Source organism: Gadus chalcogrammus, chromosome 7 (assembly GCF_026213295.1).
Source record: "Gadus chalcogrammus isolate NIFS_2021 chromosome 7, NIFS_Gcha_1.0, whole genome shotgun sequence".
NCBI classification, from domain to species: Eukaryota; Metazoa; Chordata; class Actinopteri; order Gadiformes; family Gadidae; genus Gadus; species Gadus chalcogrammus.
The window spans coordinates 24,939,394-24,959,207 of NC_079418.1; the positions used below are offsets into that span (position 1 = coordinate 24,939,394).

At 45.9% G+C, this 19,814-nt stretch overlaps 1 protein-coding gene across 1 annotated transcript; it reads right to left on the minus strand.

Annotated features, from left to right (window-relative positions):
• Positions 1-1,489: 1,489 nt before the first annotated feature.
• Positions 1,490-19,496, minus strand: rabep1 (rabaptin, RAB GTPase binding effector protein 1). Its single transcript, XM_056593569.1, has 18 exons — positions 19,346-19,496; positions 17,620-17,748; positions 17,043-17,246; positions 16,540-16,700; positions 14,855-14,974; positions 14,367-14,502; positions 9,945-10,123; positions 9,574-9,684; positions 8,314-8,775; positions 7,968-8,072; positions 7,316-7,432; positions 7,094-7,192; positions 5,139-5,279; positions 4,300-4,489; positions 2,970-3,025; positions 2,661-2,759; positions 2,378-2,494; positions 1,490-1,611 (listed from the first exon to the last, which is right to left on the minus strand). Exons 1-18 carry the CDS (start codon positions 19,377-19,379, stop codon positions 1,510-1,512), a joined length of 2,562 nt encoding a protein of 853 aa, XP_056449544.1. The 5' UTR covers positions 19,380-19,496; the 3' UTR covers positions 1,490-1,509.
• Between the last annotated feature and the right edge of the window lie 318 nt (positions 19,497-19,814).

Consider the following 19,814-nt stretch of genomic DNA (forward strand, 5'->3'; position numbering starts at 1 on the left):
GGTCTAGTTTGTAGTTTGTCTTTAAAGAGGACACAAAGCAGGATGAGTAGGATTTTTAAAATAAAAGTTGTATTTTAAACCATAGCCTCATTCTCCTTCTTCTTCAATCTCTGCTATGTTCCCTGTGCTGTGATGCTGATTAAAAACGTGTTTTATTAACAGCCAATTGCACATTATTGTAAGGACCAATCGTTTCTCATAAATTCGAGAAAGTGTTTTGTTATTTTGTCAGATCCTACACAAAAATTTTATTTTGTTGAGGAACACTAAGATGAACTCAAGAGATAAGATAGTACTCTGTTTTGTAATACTAAGATCAAGGTCTCCTTTGACACACTATGTTGAAGTCCTTCTGCTCAACCATGTTAACCTATTTATTTACTGCTAGTACAGATAGGAGTGGCTTGATAATTATATTAGTTCCTTGAAAAAAGTGTAGGGATTCACACTGTATCCCAAAGAAGGAGGATATATTGTTTGAAGAGAGATTGGGGTAGCATGACTTGAGTTTCATGCACACACATCTCGTTTTCTGACTAGACAGTCACGAAAGGATAAAAGTAGGACTCAGTGGTTTGAAAAAAAACATCTTTACAGACAAATGGAAGGTATTGCTCACATCATGATCTATTTCCTTTTTCTTCTTACCCTTGTTGAATCATGTGAAAATACTTTCCACCCATTTTTCCTTCATTAAATCATTGTCATAGGGTCTCACAGAATAGGATGAAGGGTTAGGGGGGTATGGGGTGGGTGATTAAAATGACCATAAAGAGGAGTCGGGAAAAAACATCACAGAAACAAGCCTAGCCGAGACATCGGAACAAAGACCCAAACAGCGGAACAGTGGGCTGGAAAAGCCATCTGAGAGCGAGAGAGCAAGAGAGCGAGAGAGCGAGAGAGCAAGAGAGCGAGAGAGCGAGAGAGCGAGAGAGCGAGAGAGAGCGAGAGAGAGCGAGAGCGCAACCTGGTGTAATGTTAATACAAGAGGGGAAACCGAAAAGATGAGTTGAAGAAAGAAAATGCAGGTGAAAAGTGCATTAGAAGACAATAAACTCCTTATTTTTTTTGGTAGAGCTAATACATACAGTCATATATTTATATATACATCTACAGTAGAAACAAGAGATGGTCAGAGAGACGGGGGAGTGGACAGAGACACAGGGAGCGGGGCCTTAAGTTTCTTCTGTCACGGACAGTATCTCAGGTTATTTACAGTTTTCCTGTTAGTGTTTCCGTCTCCGTGAGTCCGTGAGCAACGCGCGCATGTGCGATTACCTCCAAGTGCAGAGTTTGCCCGTAGTTTCCTCGGTGTGTTCCGATAAGTCTCGCTTACTTTTTGTTGAAGCCGCCCCCAGTACCGCCCGCCCCATCATAGTGGGAGGAGGGGCTTAAGACGGGTCAGGGGGGGGGGTTATTGGGTCAGTGACACAGACACGGGGGACAGGGACGGGAGGCGGGTGGGCGGGCGGGCGGGTGGGCGGGACAGTTTGAGGCCAATCAACGGCATCATGTGTCTGGGAGTTGGTTGATGTCAGTCAAGTTGGTGTCATTAAGAATAACTTTGATGCGGTCCAAGCAGTCCGCCTGCCTTATCCGCTCCATCTGCATCTGAGCACAGAGGGAAGGAAGTAAACAATGTTGGTCCTTCCCGATTGGTGCGGGGAATGCATCGGGTCAAACACAGGTGAGTGAAACGCAACAAGTTTCAATGGCAAAGAAACGTAGGGACGGGGGGGAGCAGGGAGGGTTTAGTTTGGTTTCAAAATCATGCTATTTCTGCATCCCACGTGCGGTAATTACCGTGGGATGAGCCATTATGACGCGTCGTTGTACTGAGTTACAGCCGTAATAAGCCAACGGGAAGAACATGATCTACCAGACGGTTTCTCTAGCCTTCTTCGCTGAACTTTCATTGTGCTAAACCAGGCAGCGTGCGCCAACTCATACCAGAACAGAACAGTGCAACGACTGTCTGGTCGCCCACTTGGCAAACTGCTTTTCTAGGCTAAAACACACCACAATGATGCCATTGAGATTCAGCCCAAAAAAACCAAAATGGATTCAACGTATTGGACACGTCGGATTGGAGCGGATTGGAACGTCGGAGTCTCCGACGTTCCAACTCAAGGTAAACAGCAGAATGTATACATACACATTCACAGCCTATGTGATTGTTATCAGTGACGTGGGACGCTGTGGTAAGCTGGGATTTGAGTAAATAGAAGAAAATAGAATGAACTGATATTAAACGTCACAACGTATAGAGTTCACAGCTTAAACCAGTCGGGTTGGTTTAAGGTTACGGTTCCCCTGTCGTCGCTGTGTGACGGCACAAGAAAGGGTCAGGGTGAGGGCAGGTGAGGGCAGGACTGACCTGGAGGTTCTGGGACAGCTTGACAAAGTCCTTCTGCACCGCCTCACTGACGTCCAGCTCCGTCTGCAGACGCTGGGCCTTGTCCCTCTCATCCAGCATCTGGTTCTCCATGGAGCTCTGTAACACACACACACAAAACCAATCTCAGGTGAACCCAAGCACACAGACAAACGCAAAAGAAAAAAAACCACGTCACTTAGAGTTATTACCAAGACAAAGGGATGTGTTACAGACGGTCTGTGTCTGTGCAGGTGTTCGCGCGCGTGTGCGTGTGTGTGTGTACCCTGGTGCTGGTGAGCTCCCTGAGCTGGTCGTCCAGGCTGGAGCTGCGTGACTGCAGGCGCTCCAGGCTCTGACTCTTCTCTGCCAGACTGCGCTGGAGCTGCACACACACACACACACACACACACACACACACTTTGTACATTGCACCAAGAAAACGCTTGGTTTTAGCTTTCCACTGTGAAGCTCATTCTAAGAGTATGTCAAACTCACACAATGTTAAGCTCAGCATTGCCCTTAGCATGATGCACCTGTGGTTATAGTAAACTGCGCTAATAACAGACAGTGAAGACAGTATGGAGAGCTCTACCTCCTCACGCTCCCTCTTGACTCGCTCCAACTCCGTCTTCAGGCTGGAGCAGGATGCTGGGGGGGAAACAGCAGGTGGAAACTCATTATGGGATGCTTACTGAAGACACTTGGCATGCCGAAGCCCAGCCCAGGCTGCCAGGAACAGGGATGCAGAAAGTCGTTTGTGCACGTGTGCGTGCACGTGAGGCATAGCTGCTGTAGCAGCTAGGCATCGTAAGTGGGTTAATTTTTACCAAAGCAAGAGTATGTATTCACACACACACACACACACACACACACACACACACACACACACACACACACACACACACACACACACACACACACACACACACACACACACACACACACACACACACACACACACACACACACACACGTTAGTGTTGGTTAACAGCATGACAACAGCAAGACATGAGAAGATTCTGAGTAGGGTCTAAATATAAGGTGTCCGATTATGCTAACCGCTTGCGTCGCACACACAACGCGTGAGAACGTTGTTCTCAACAAGAAACACTGGCAGCTCTCGCTGTAAAGGACCTTTGTCCAGGTTATTGGGAAACGCTGCAATGCCCGAGCTATGGAGCAAGGCAGCAATCTGCGAAAGCGAGCCAAGACACTTCTATGCATGTGAACTGCGGTTGCAGTTGGCTGTGCAGTAATATAATAAAAATAATAATAACAACAACAACAACAACACACACACACAGCTAGAAAGTTGGTTTGCATTGCGTGCCGTACCTTCCAAGATGTCTGAAGGGACAACATGAATCAGAGTAAAGAAATGCATTAAAAACGATGAAGGATGCCATGAGGAAAAGCCACGGCTCTTCAGCAATACAAACTGAAACTAGAGTGTAGCTCTCTGCGGAGGACCACAAGTGCAGCTAATACCAACGGCATCCACAGGCATTCAATCATCACCGCGCAGAGTCCCAACTAGCCGTCTCCTTCCTCTGTGCCAGAAAACATTCTGGGATGACGCAGCGAACAGGAACACGTGTTTCAGAGTTAGATGAACGCAGTCCATCTCACCACCAGGTGGGAGGCTCATCAGCCATTACAAGCCGTTTTAACATCTGTGAGTGTCCACCCAGATGTAGGGCAGAAAGACAAGATAGACGGTGACCTGTTCGGTCACCTGCCCCCTGGTGGACTGCAGTTCATCTACAGCACCCATCTATCCATCGATCCATCGACACCAGACCTCTGGGTGGGACACACCCATTTGGGATGTCACAAGGGCCTCCAGCCCACATGGGGAGGTACAATAGGGGGCCCTTTGAGACGGTTAAAGCGCAAAGCGCCGGGAGGGACCCAGGACCTACCGATCTCCTCCTTGCAGCCCTCGATCTCCAGCTGCAGCGTCTCCTCCAGGTTCTCCTTCATGCACTGCTCCGCCTGGATCTGCTCCTTTAGGAACAGCACCTCCGCCATCAGCCGCTCCTCCAGGTGGTCCGAGGCCGTGCGCTCCGTCACCACCGCCTCCCGCAACTGCGCCACCAGGGGCTGGAGCTCCTAGATGGGGGGGGGGGGGGGGCAGGAGGGAGGGGGATGAGAATTGGGTCAGAGACGGATGGAAGCGGAACGGACAAATCGTGTTAGATCATGCAACAAAAAGAGTGGATTGTTTTTGTCAGGTCAGGGAGAAGAGCGCACTGTGGGTTATGCATTCAAACTCCTAATATGATGGTGTATTATATCACCCACAGCCCTGTAACACCCTACGAGGGCATCAATAAAGAATCCCCTGAAACACTTTGTAGAATATAATATACAAATGTTACAGCTCGATGGTCATTTCACTTCAAGAAGTCCTATGTTATAGCGGAACCAGACACTGCAAGAGGCGGAGTTCAGCCTTATTTCCTGTTTCCATGTCTATACAGTGTGGATTCAAAACCTTTCGAGGAGTTTTAACTACTGCTGTGCAAAATTTTTTTTTTTTTTAACCAAGCCAAGCCTTCAGCAACAGGATGGGTCGAGGCAATGGTAATATGGTAATATTATAGGTAATACCTCGCCTTTTTTACATTTAAATCAGAACACACTAATTATATTTTATGTTTCCTTCGTTACCCTGGAAAGACCGAAGAAACTCAGGTTCCACCGCCTAGCGTGCCCTATTGAGCCCCACGTCCTGTGAGCTGGGGGGGGGGGGTCGTACCTGCACAGTGCCGGGCATCAGGAAGCCCTCCTCCTGCTGCAGCTCAGAGTGCAGCCGGTGCTTCCCCTTCAGGCTGTCGTTGTCCCTCTGCAGGCGGCTCAGCTCCTCCGCCACCTGCTCCCTGGACTGCATCAGCACCGCCTGGGGAAACACCGTCATCACAGTGGTACCAGGAAATACACACAGGTATTTATATTTAGTGGAAAGGCGGGATGGTCTAGAGCAGTCGTTCCCAACCTTTTTTCTCCAGGGCCCCCCTAATTCACTTCTGATGGAATACGCGCCCCCCCCCCCCGCCCACCCCCCCCCCCCCCCCCCTCCACCCCCCCCCCCCTCCAGTTCTAACTGGAGAGAACGTGAAACGGCGAGCTGCTGATCATGTGAGAGAAGATGATGCAGTCGTTAAACAAAGACGTTGAAAGATGGTGCGATCTACGAGAGAGACGCAGAAGAACTATCCTTAGGAGGCTTTTGTCTGGATAAAAAAACAAGTGGTCAGCAAAATAAAGAATTTATTGTTTAAAAGTTTTGAGTATACCCATCCATGATAGCGTAATGTATCATATGTTTCGATTGATCCTGGAATAAATTAAATCCTTTTTCGCCCAAATCCTTTTTCCCCCACACCCCCCGTCGTTAGACGGGGGATGTGTGGGGGGAAAAGGATTTGTCGGGGGGAAAAAGGATTTGTCACACTAAATTTGTACCGGCTGCCAAATTTGTACCGGGCGCGTCATCCATACGTAATCCACTCCAAATCTGCCTGGCAACAGATTACCGCTTCGTCCGTTGCCTGGCAACGGACGATCGCGTTCGAATGACGTGAAAGGTTCACGAACATTCGCGAACCTTGTATCTAGCGATCCGTTATCTGTATTGTGCTATTTCGTCCTTGACCTGCTTTAAACACTCAGTTTACTTGCTAAATTTGATTAAACAATTAAATACAATACAAATATAGAGTAAAAACAAGTGTTATCTAGATCCGTTTTCTGTATTATGTTATTTCGTCTTTGGCAACATGAGCATGAATGTTTTTTGAAACCCGCTTTAAACACTCAGTTTACTCGCTAAATTTGATCAAACAATTAAATACAATACAAATATAAAGTAAAAACAAGTGTTATCTAGCGATCCGTTAACTGTATTATGTTATTTTGTCTTTGGCAACATGAGCGCGAATGTTTTTTGAAACCTGCCCGGCAACGGACGACGCGATCATCTGCTGACAGGCAGGTTTGGAATGATTTACGTATGGATGACGCGCCCAGTACAAATTTGGCAGCCGGTACAAATTTAGTGTGACAGGGGCGTGACTTAGCGACAGGTCCATTTTCAATCACGGGGACCGTGAGATCTAAAATAGTTCTTGCAAGCTGGGATGAGCTGTTATAAAGTCAGCCACGGGCGCACTGCTGCTGCATTTGCTACATTCTGAAATGGCGGCACACTTTTCTTTTTTTTCACACATCACTTTGCCTCTAGCCTTCAGAGGCTTCACGCCCCCCCTTGGCTCTCTGGCACCCCCCCTTGGCTCTCTGGCGCCCCCCAGGTTGGGAAACACTGGTCTAGAGTTCAGGCTTCGAGGGGAACTCTAAGACGAAAAGGTTCTGGGTTCAAACCCTACTCGAGCATGTTGCCAAATCCATATCTGCTTCCTAATGACATTTACCGAAGATGATTCACTGCAAGTTGCGGTGCATTAATGACGTGCCAAATGATTCAAACTACAATTCATCATCAATCTCGAGGCATCTTTGGTTGCTGCTCGAAGATGTCAAATAGAGGGGTTACTTCTCCTTAACAACTTCTCCTTATACTGCATAAGTCAGGTTTCTCATCCTTTTTATATCAGATTAAGCATTGATGGTAAAGGATGTGAAGACCACAAACCACACCATTTTTCCATTTCCTGTTTAGATTGTACACTGAATACCCATAGTTGTGTCACTGACCATCTGTTCCTGCGTGTTCCTCTTGGCCTGGCCGAAGGCCTGTTGGAGAGCAGCAAGCAGCGCCTCAGACTCCTGCACTCTCTGCACCAGGGCCGACACCTAGCACACAAACAGTCAAACATGTCGCTGTTGGTTATGGATAAAAAAAAAGAGAAGGTATTTTGACATGGACTTCTTAGCCGTTTGACCAAAGACTGACTATTTGTAATTTGAATTCCATGCCTTGGCTGTGAACTCCTCGTTGACCAGCTTCACAGACTCCTCCAGCTCCTGTTTCTCAGCCATGGTTCTCTCCAGCTGGTCGTTGGCCTGGCGCAGCATCATCTGCAGCTTTTTCACCTGACACACACACACACACACACACACACACACACACACACACACACACACACACACACACACACACACACACACACACACACACACACACACACACACACACACACACACACACAGTTATATCCTGTTGATGGAAATGAACCTAGGCAACTGTAAAGCTGTAGAAATGTCCCAATTGTTGAGGGAACTGAACTGTTAGAACAACCCATTTGTAAAGGCCATTAGACTGTTCTCTTCAGCCTAGACTTCCCCGTAGGAGGAAGCAAATACCCCAAATAAGCCATGACTTCACCTCCAACAATACAGTTGTAAACAGTATAGGTGGCCATATGCTTCAGATGTGGCAGGGATTCTATTTATAAGTTAAGAAAAAATAATTGATCACTAAATAAGAAAAAAAGATACTTAAGAATAGGAAAAGTCCATTTCGCAGGCTGCCACTAAAAGACAAACCATTTTAAAAGGGATCCATGTACGGATGCAGGGATCACTAACGCCCCCCTCCCTCAGAGTCCAAACCTCAGAGAAGGCTCACCTGGTCCCGGGTCTCCGCCTCCTGCCCCTGGATGACCTGCAGCTGCTTCTCGTAGTTGGAGCACATGTCGCAGCGCCGGCCCAGCTTCCTGCCGGCGTTCTTCACCTAGCAGAACCACACCGTCAGAAGCTCAGACACACGGCACTGGGCACTAGCATCAGGTGACATGGATTCATGTATACAAGAAACTTCAGAAAGGAATGATGCAGTTTGCCTTCAAATCAAAGAAAGATGTAGGGTATTTTTTTGTATGCATGTAATGTTTAGTGCAGTGTATAATAATTGATAATAGTTTTTAACAGTATTAACCAAGCTTGTGAGTGATTGACTGAGCGAGTGAGTGAACCTCTTGCTGGAGCAGGTTCCACTCGCTGTCGCTGACCAGCCGGTACCCGGAGGGGGGCAGGAAGGCGGTGTCCGGGGCGTGGGAGATGCTGGACAGCAGCGAGGCCGTCTCCTCCTGCTCGGGGGTCATGGCCTTGATGGCCTTCTCCTGGTCCTTGGTGAGCAGGAAGTGGCTGGACGTCAGCTTCATGGAGCTGACCGACAGGGCGTCGCTGAAGCCGTCCGAGGCCCCGCAGTCGGCGCCCACCAGGGGCCCGAAGTCCGACTCAGAGTCCAGGTGGCTGGCCGACTTGGCCTTGTGGTTGTAGGCCCCGAGGCCCTGCGGGGCCCCCAGAGAGGAGCCCAGGCTGTCTGTGGACTGGACCCGCCGCAGGCTGTCCCAGTAGGGGTCGGAGGGAGCACTGGTCACCACTTCAGTGTCCAGTGAGTGCATGGAGCCGTGAGTGCTGTGGTTGGATTGGTACTGGGGAGGGGGGGAGGGGGGGGGTTTAGAGGAAGGTTACAACACTGGATGTGAGAGGAATATACAGCAGTCGCTTTCAATTCAGGAATATTGAGGTTTGAACCTCGCGTTCATTTTTGTTTTCAAATGGGACATTATTAACCGGCGCACAAAAATGAAATTTATAAGGCCAACATCTAATCAGAGCAATGAAACGTGTTACAAATCTGCGGCAACCATTTTGGTTGTTTAGCCAGATGACTCAAAAGGCGTTCCCATTCAGTCACGGTCTCAAAACCAACCCAATTAAAGATCAACGGTTGTGATTGGCACGACTCAGGCCAGGTCTGCTGTAAATCTGTCTGAATGGGTTGTGGGCCGGACGCATATCCTACGACAAATAAAACATGAGCTAGCAGATTTGATTTGTTCCCTGGCTGGAGAAGTGTACTCATGTGGTCAATTTGCTGCAAGTATATGACTCTGCTGAACCTAAAGTGTTTGAGGTTTCTTATGAAAACTATTATGAAATAGTGAACTTGTGTTGAAGCAGCGCGCACACACACACACACACACACACACACACACACACACACACACACACACACACACACACACACACACACACACACACACACACACACACACACACACACACACACACACACACACACACACTTTAAGTGAGAGTCAATACTGAAAATAATAGTAAAATTAAAATTGTACAGATTCATGTTTCCCAATTAAAGATCCTCTGTGGCCTACTAATGAACCCTATATGGACGGGCATTAGGGTGGAGTTACGAGATGTCCTGGTACCTTTTCGTGGCTCTGGCCCAGGCTCATGTCGTCCAGAGGTTCTGTGTTGTCCCCACCCTCATCATCCTGGTGGTCCTGTGCCTGGCTCAGACGTTCCATCTCATCCTCCTCCTGGGACGCACACAAACACACACACACTTATTTAACTCACCTCCGGCCAAATTAATGTGATGTGTGAGACTAACTCATTGGTTTCTTTAAAAAGAAAAAATATCATCAACAAATGTGTCCATGTGCGCCTGTGTGTGAACAACTGAACACACACACACACACACACACACACACACACACACACACACACACACACACACACACACACACACACACACACACACACACACACACACACACACACACACACACACACACACCTGGTCCTTCTTCTTCGTCTCCTCCACCTGGCGGAGCTGCTCGGAGGAGAGCACGCTCTCGATGCGCTGCATGTCCCTCATCAGCAGCCGCTGGGACTCCAGGAACTGGTCGTTGGCCCGCTGCCACGTGTGCTTCAGCTGGTTGTGCTGCTGCCGCTCCAGCTCCAGCTTGTGACACACTGGCCGAGTCACCCCGGGGACACCACACAGCGAGGTTAGAGTAGAGAACAGTGTTCACACAGGGGACATCACACAGCGAGGTTAGAGGAGAGAACAGTGTTCACCCTGGGGACACCACACAGCGAGGTTAGAGGAGAAAACAGTGTTCACCCCGGGGACACCACACAGCGAGGTTAGAGGAGAGTACAGTGTTCACACAGGGGACGCCACACAGTGAGGTTAGAGGAGAGAACAGTGTTCACACAGGGGACATCACACAGCGAGGTTAGAGGAGAGAACAGTGTTCACCCCGGGGACACCACACAGTGAGGTTAGAGGAGAGAACAGTGTTCACCCCGGGGACACCACACAGCGAGGTCAGAGGAGAGTACAGTGTTCACACAGGGGACACCACACAGTGAGGTTGGAGGAGAGAACAGTGTTCACACAGGGGACACCACACAGTGAGGTTAGAGGAGAGAACAGTGTTCACACAGGGGACACCACACAGCGAGGTTAGAGGAGAGAACAGTGTTCACCCCGGGGACACCGCACAGTGAGGTTGGAGGAGAGTACAGTGTTCACCACGCGGACACCACCCAGTAAGAGAGTACAGTATTCATCCCGGGGATAACACACAGTAAGAGTTAGAGAGTACAGTGTTCAACCCGGGGACAACAGACAGTAAGGTTAGAGGAGAGTACGGTGTTCATCCCGGGGATAACACACAGTAAGAGTTAGAGAGAACAGTGTTCAACCCGGGGACAACAGACAGTAAGGTTAGAGGAGAGTACAGTGTTCATCCCGGGGATAACACACAATAAGAGTTAGAGGAGAGTAGAGTTAGGGGACAGTACAGCATTGAGAGAGCATAGGGTGTGTTGAAGAGTAGAGGAGTGTTATAGTAGACAACTGAGTAGAGTTGTAAGTATTATGGAGAGGTGTAGAAGATTACAATACAGTTAGGAGTAAAGGAGCAAAAGAGTATTTAGCAGAGTAGATGAGGAGTAGAGTAGAGAAATAGGCAGAAAATAGTATTAGACATTAATAGCAGAGAAAGAGTAGAGTATTCAAAGATCGGAAATTAAGCAGAAGAGGATAGAGTAGAGTAAAGTAGACAAAGAGTAATCATAGGGCTGGGCGATATTGCAAAAAATATTATCACGATTATTTTTTCGATATCGATATTACCGTAATCACGATATATAATATACATTTTTTTTTTTTTTATGACAGGTGAAAGACATAACATTAGGTGAGGGACATGTCAGTGTTCACATATAACACAGAACGGAAGAGACCAAAACATACAGGAGGTCATTACATATTTTTACATTGTTGTTGATAGGCTGTGTGTGTGTGTGTGTGTGTGTGTGTGTGTGTGTGTGTGTGTGTGTGTGTGTGTGTGTGTGTGTGTGTGTGTGTGTGTGTGTGTGTGTGTGTGTGTGTGTGTGTGTGTGTGTTATTAATCAACATTAATCAACTTTTTGAACCCGTCTTTTTCCACTGTGCTCATGGGCATCATGTCTTTTGCTATACAATAAGAAACTGCGCGTGTTATATCTTTGCTTCTTTATACGGTACAACTGCCCCATAAGACGACACGATAAGACTGCTGTTTGGGAGCAGCCCCGTTCGCGCTGCTGCCAGCTGCGGAAGGACAGCGGGCAAAACCTTGTTGTTGCGCTCATTTTAATACTTTCTGTGTAGTCGCTGGGATGGTATGTTTTCAGATGTTGAAACAAATGAGTTGTGTTTCTCCAATCGTGCTGGCTCCGACCGACGGCATAATTTACAGACGGTATCTTGTGCTTCATCAGCTTTGAGATAGCCAAACCACTTCCGTATAATGGACGTCTTGCAACCTTTTTTTATCGACTACTTCACCCTCAGTTTTTCCACTCATTTTTATTCTGTCGCAAAACGCTCCTCTCCTCTCGTCTTTCCTTACCGCGGTGCTGGAACGGAAGCTCAAACATGCACCAGGAAATGGGCGTGTACTTAGACATTAACCCGCAAAATTGTGATCTGACTATTGTGTTTATTTCTGCTGTGTGATTGGCTGTTAGGTAAATCCATATCAGAAACGTTTTTATTTAATTTTTTTATAGCGAGCAATTATGTCTAATGCCTATCGTCGTAATCGACGCGAGTTTTATCGCGATTAATAATCGTAATCGAGTTATCGCCCAGCCCCAAGTAATCATACAAACAGGAAGAGTGACAGTAGAGTAAGCATAGAGTATATATTAAGCAGAGTATAGAGTAAAGCAGGGAGGGCTGGTGTTTGGCAATTAAGATAAGGAATGCAAGGTCGATTGTGTTAACTAAACTTTGATAGTTTGACCATCAGATAAATAAACATATTTTTCTATTCGAGTGTTGAGGAGACAGCACTGTCTTCTGCGGCAACCCGTATGGCGGGGAGGGACGCTGTTGGAGAATGTGTTTAAGTTTGAGAATAATATTTTTTTAAAAAACGACGAGTTGCCGACCATTGTGAATAACTCTGTTATTGTTTACATTTTACACTGCTGAATCTCTAGTGAATACATTTTTCTAAAGCATTGTGCAGTACAATAAACCAAGCCCCATGCAGCTCTATTGTAGTCGGAGAGTTCAGTGTTCAAGTCATGTCAACTGGATCTTTACAGCCCTTAATCACAGTTAGAGTCTCAAAGGGCTTTGGTCACATGTGCAAACATCACACATTGCACACAAAATGATCAGGATACTGGCTCCATTCAAAAGTACCGCAACAGGAACTATTCTAAAGGGGAGCCGTCTCTGAGAGATGCATCAAGCCATTTTATAAAGAACCTATGCTTGGAGTTGCAATTGTGTCTCCATTGTCCCCAGACCAATGTTTCAAATGCTCATAGGCTCAACCGCCTCGGACCATACACAGCAGGACGTTGTTGGCCAGAACCAGAAAGACGGGGGGGGGAAGATATTTTACACAGAATTTGTAGAAGAAATTCCTTAAATCAAACCTCTCTCACTTAAGGTTAACATAAGAATCTTCCCAAAAAGTTAAACGTCAACATCATCATGATCATAAGGACATGAGGCCTTTGATTAACTGTAAGCCTCTTGGCTTATCCAACCACACAAAACCAGCAGGCTGTGGTCCTTCAATTCAATGACATCCCAAACACTGATTGGTTGAGGCAGATGGCCGAGGAAGAAAAACAACCGCGAGGCAAGAACATGTTGGCCACATACACAAGTATTCAAGTGGTCACCTCAATCATTCTACTCAAATTCCTGACCTTAAATCACCAGGCACTTGGATGACATTAACCAGATTTGAATTTTGAATGCAGATATATGATACAGCCACATGTACAATCACCTATGATTACTATGTTCAAATCAAATGTTAACCAACGTCTTCTTGACAGAATATGGCTGAGCCGATAGAAGACTCAGATCTGTGCTGTGTCACTCCCTTGACACTAAACAATATTAAATAGACTGCATAGTCTACTCAATTCATGAACTCTTTTCCTATTCTTTTTTCTCGATTTTTGTAGTTTTTATTACTGAAGACAAACCATAGAACCAACATATTTGTAGTCCTAATTAACAAAAGATTATTATTATAAGGGACAAAAAGCTGTAAAGAAAGTATGGCCTAAAAAAACAACTAGCTAGCTACAAATGAGTGTGGTCTTACATCTACATGTAAATACCTTAATAGTCTTACTTACAACCCCTTGAACGAGAGCCAAAGGGAATAACCAGCTCCCGCAGTACTAAAGATTAGTTATCCGAGGGTTTGGTACTTTGTAAAATACATATTTGAAGGTTAATCCTTAACTTTTAATTGTTGGTCTTTTGAAATAACTATGCTGGAATTCAAGTTGTCAACAAATCTCCCATATGACTCAAAACATCTGTGTAAATCATATCTGGCATACTTGTTGTTTATTGAAAGGCAAGCTTATTGAAATGTGGTCTGTTGTCTGTAGCCTAGCAATACTGCTACACACAATGCCAATATATTTCTACATCATGTAATACATTCACTGATAGTTTGACCGTTCTTTCAGACTCCCGATCACCATCTGGAACCAAGCAGGTACCCAGATGCTGATGCTAATACTGATGCTGAAGCAGATGCTAAAGTATTTAGGATGTACTAAAAACTAACTAAAATTGAATTGATCCTAGAACGTAATTTATAGTCGCCGTGACGCGAAGCAGGCAGACACATGGCATGGCATTTATTATATAAGCTATAAAATGGGCCTCAGCCACCTTCGTGGAGCTCCTTGCGTAGTTTCTCAGCGTCTTCCTGCAGCACTGACTTCTGAGTGTTGAGGACGGCCACATACATCTCCAGGTCCGTGCGACACGACTTTTCCGCCTCCAGAACGTGGTTGAGCTCTTTCACCTGTTGGAAAAAAAGAGACGAAAAGAGATCTGTCTCAAACATTTACTTCTTTCTATCTGTAGGTCCATCACCGACCTTGATGACCTTTGTATCTGGGGGGGCCCCTCAGCAACCTTTGTATCTGGGGGTCCCTCATCAAGCTTGATGAACTTTGTATCTGGGGGTCACTTACCGACCTTAAAGACCTTTATATCTGGGTGTGACTCACTGACCTTAATGACCTTTATAGCGGGGTATCACTCACTGATCTTAATGACCTTTGTATCTGGGGGTCACTCACTGACCTGAAAGACCTTTGAATCTGGGGGTCATTCAATGATCTTAATGACCTTTGTATCTGGGGGTCACTGACCTTGGACGCCTCCAGCTCCTTCACCCTTTCATCCGAGGTGGCTAGCCTGGCTTTGAGAGCAGCGATCTCCTTCTCCATTGGCATCACCACCGAGCGCAGTTTCTCTGCATCCTCCTGGGCCTATTAACGAGAGGGAGCCTGCATTAGTGCTGGGAAAAACACCACGTGGGCAACAACAATTGTTGTGTTATATTTGGCACGCCTGGGTTGTTCCGCAAACCTAAATTGTGGCAGTAAACAACCAAGAAAAGAGGGCGGGAGACCCATTTCAACAGCCAATATCGGATAGAGACACTTCTTCATTGCAATCTCACAATGGTGTGTGTCTTCTTCACAAAACTACTAACTACTATGTTTTTATCGGGTCGTTCCTCTGGGACACACACACACACACACACACACACACACACACACACACACACACACACACACACACACACACACACACACACACACACACACACACACACACACACACACACACACACACACACACACACACTCGATACTTCATGATTATTGCCATTTGATTTCTTGGATATTTATATTTGCTGTTCTAATGATAAGCGCACATCAGGAACAACAACATAGCCCAGACAATATGTGCTCCTTGACCTTGCTTGGCACAAACTCAACAATTCGCAAAACAGTTGCTACAGTGGGCATGAATAATGTATAACATTGTCTTGACTCTACCATGCTAGCCCTCCTTTTTGGCTAATTGAGATACTAAAATTGCAATGGTCATATTATAGGAATTGGACCTGAACAAAAAGAATGATCAATCACAAGGTACAAATGTGTGGTATACAATACTGGGTGTGTTAGGATACTGTCCCAAGTCAGTAAGCAGTTTATGTTGGCTATAAAGAGCTTTCAGCTGTCGAGGCTTAACAATTTGGGTCATAAAAATGTTGCATAATGTGCAGGGTAATATACATTGTTTTAAAATGAGTCTCCTGTATTTTAACCTCTTCTTTCTAAGGCTAGTTTTTCTAGAAACTCTGCAGGCTGAAGTGATCCTTCTGTCAAGTGTGTACTTCTGCTATTGTCGTTTATTACCAACCTAACATTTCTGAAAACAAAGCATAGCTGTAAGGAATAAAGGAACTGATACTGAAACTTTGTTTTGACTAGACTTATCATAAGACCTCCTATTTTTAGATGCACCTTCCACCATGTCCTACTACTGAATTCAATGATTGACCCTCGCTTGAACATTTTCTAAAAAGTCTGACAGAATAGGCGGGGGGGGGACACATGAGCAAAGTACATTTTGACCTAGGGTATTCATTTAGCCTATAACATGGCTGCCCGACTCGGTCTGAAGAAGAAACAAACTTGTGAAAGTCAGCCAGATCATTTATGGTGCGCTGGAATTGCTTAGGCTATTCTATTAGACTCCCAGCACCCTCTGTATGAGTAGTTCCAGCTCACCCATCGGGAGACAGCAGGTTCTGCTTCTCAAGGCGTGGCTCAAATAGATCCAGACCGTCTTAAACAAATGTACCTACGTTTTGGCTCATACTTACTTTCAACTTTGCACATACTGTTGTATGCTATTATAAAATTGCCAGTGGTTAGTGGAGGAAAAATTAAGGTCTTAGATCTACACAAATTGAAAACATAACAATTGACCAGGGTCATAACATCTGCTGTTTTCAACAGTATCAAGGACAGCTCACTCTCTTCATGTCATCCTCCAGGTTCTCCTCCTCCTGACCCTCAGTGAGCCTCCTGCGCAGCTCCGCCAGCTCGCGCTCCACCGCCTCGCGGTACTGGTTCCACTGGGCCCGCTCCTGGTCCAGACGCTGGTGGAACTGCTCCTCGTACTCAGACACCGTATCTGCACCAGGTTCAGCAGGAGGGAGGGAGGGAGGGAGGGAGGGAGGGAGGGAGGGAGGGAGGGAGGGAGAGAGGAAGGGAGAGAACGGGGAGAGGGTGAGCTTGGCAGTGCTCAGTTCCGTATTTGTTTGAAAACCAGCAAACACATGTGTGAGTCTTTACACCTGCAGCTCTCTAAACGCTGATTCTAAAAAAAGACTCAATGAATCCACCGACTTCAATAATTAATTTGACTAGACTAGACTTTTCACACACTGCTTGTGCTGTGACCTCTGCTACACATTGGAAAACATAGGGCTGTGTGAAGCAGACTCGGACACAGACACAGCCCCCGGCGGGTTACCTTTCATGATGGCCTGCAGCGAGGCCACCTCCTCCTGCCACTGGCTGCGGACCTGGTCGATGGCCTCCTGCTTGGTGCTCTCCGACACGGTGGCCACCGCCTTGATGTTCTCCATGTCGGCCTGCGCCTGGGCCAGCTGGACCTGCAGGGCGCTCCGGTCCGCCTGGGCCCCGTCTAGGGAGGCCCTCTGCCTCTGCAACTCCTCTGCAGAGAGGGAAGATAAGGCCCAATCCCATTTCTACCCCTTACCCCTTACCTCTCTCCCTTGTTTTGAAGGGGTAAGGGGTAGAAATGGGATTGGGCCTAAGAGGCCCTCTGAGACACGGTGCCGTGATTCAAATGAGAAATGAGACTGGAGAAGGGTGAGGCGTACAAATTAAACAGGAGTAGGATGTGTGTGTGTGTGTGTGGGGGGGGGGATTTAAACAAGAAACTGGGGAGGAAAAAATAATGCCCATCAGGAAAAAAGAAGCGGCTGCCAATCAGCACCTATGCTGGTCTGACCTAGTAAATACACGTTTCCCAAGAAAGAGAGAGGGTAAGTGTGTGTGTTCAACAGAGTACCACTACGACTCACCCTCCTTGGAAAGGTAGAGTTCCTTAATCTTGGCTCGCTTATGGTTGAACTCCGCCTCCATCTTCTCCTTGACCCTGATCAACTCAGCTCTCTCCTGCTCCAGGATGGCTACTCGCTGCTGGAGCGCCCCTGTTTGATGTATGGAAAATAAAGCAACACATGTAAATATCTGACCAGCATGGCTCCAAAAAACGAAACTAAAAATGAAGGTCTGCATTTGGGGGTACAGTGATACAAACAAAAAATGATTTGATTTTGAATCTAGGTTAAATGAAACAATGATTTTTTTTAAATATTTAATGTAGTTAAACTCAAGGCTCTGTCAAAATAATCATCAGCGTATGAATATCGGCTAAGTACAAACATCTCCTCAAAGTATTATCATAATCGTCCATAGGATAGGCTTCCAGTACCGTTATGTCATTCATACCTACAAACATAGTCGCTTTGTTACCTTTGGACTGTACTAAATGCACATAAAATGAAATACATTTGTTTGTGTGTGTTATTTTATTGCACCATCATATAATCGGATGCGAGCATCCCACCAGAGACCAACCTCCTGCCTGCAGGAATCCTCTGTACCAAGAGGTACATTGTGTTAAGTGAGACTATTCCCATTGTTCAAAATGTTGCTGATATTGCACAATACTTTGGATAAGGATGATAGCCACATTAACATGGGAGATAAGAATGTGAAAAGTAGTCTGAGCTCTTGTCTCCACACTACTATGGCTCAAGATTTGCATAAAGAATATACATACAAGAATATATATGCTGTCTGCAACCCTACAAGAAATGGATGCCACTTAACCTGGTGAAATAGCTTTTAAATGACAAAAGTTGTAATCTTTCTCGAGTGTCTGTGAGCTCCATCCACGCCTTCTAATATTCTACTCAGATATAACAACCATTTAATTAGTACAAAATGTGCCAACATATCAGGAAAGTCTAAAAACTTGTATTCCAATTTGAATCCAGTCAAGTATTTGGTCTAATGTCAAAGCAAAGTAAAACCAAAATCTGCATGGTCATTTCTCAAGCTCAACCCAATGTTTGTTTATCTACACATGGATTTCCTCATCAATAGGTCCACAAAAGAGGGACCTTAGAGGGAACGTTTTTGAGCTCGAATGCTTCAAGCTAATGAATCATCTCCATATTGGCCTGCCAGTGGAGCTCTCAGATAGACACACAGGAGATACAACTCCATCGCTGAGGGGACCGCAAAGTCTACAGGCCAAAGTAGAGCGCAATTGAGTTTTAAATTACAAATGTCTGGAATGGGTCCATATCATATGCTTTTGATTCAACATTGTTAACGTCATGGCTTGGAGTGAGCTTAATGACAAGCCCGAGACGATCTAGGATCTTGGTGGCTATTGGTGCTTTTGCTAGCCGTCCTGCATGACGAGCTAACAATATTTAGTGGCTAACGTCAGTAGTACGAGTACTGCTAATAACACGAGAACAACGTTCCCTGGGCGCAGGGACAAGACCGAGTACATTGGTTGCCAAAACAAAGACTAAAAAATAAAGACGTGGTCCAAATGCATGGTCAGGACACAATGAAGCAACACAACAATAGTGAGTGACAAGAGTGACACGTCGTCTGAGGATGCTAACTAATGATGAGACGCGGTGGATGTCGAGGCCGCTAGTCTCCCCCACTTCAAGACCATGGCAAGTTGGCAACATAATAAACAGAATCTAAAAAATAATTTACCGTCAGGTTGAGATCCCGGGGCCTGCTCGGCCATGGTTCCTTACAGGCTTGGTGGCAATAACCAATGCAAAGGGATGAGCTAGAAGTGTCAAGGAAAACAAGCTAACATCACTACCACTGTCAGGGTATCAATGTAACAGCAGAATAGTTGACTTCCTGAAAGCAGTTTTCAAAGTAAAAGTCTCTCACCGTAAAGGAGTGCGAGTAAAAGTCTCTCAAAAACTCTGCTGATTACTGCTTTATTCGATTATACTGTGTTCTGTTCGAGCAAATGCCGTATCCGATTTCTTTATGAATATGTAATGTGTGTATGTGTGCATGTTTATTTATTTGAATGAAACGAATAAGTGTAAGTTGCTTATCTTTTTATATTAGATTGGAAAATCACTTTTGTTTAAATATGAATTACTACCCATGAAAATACACGATGTTTTGCATCTACATGAATGTACAGATAATTCCTAAAACA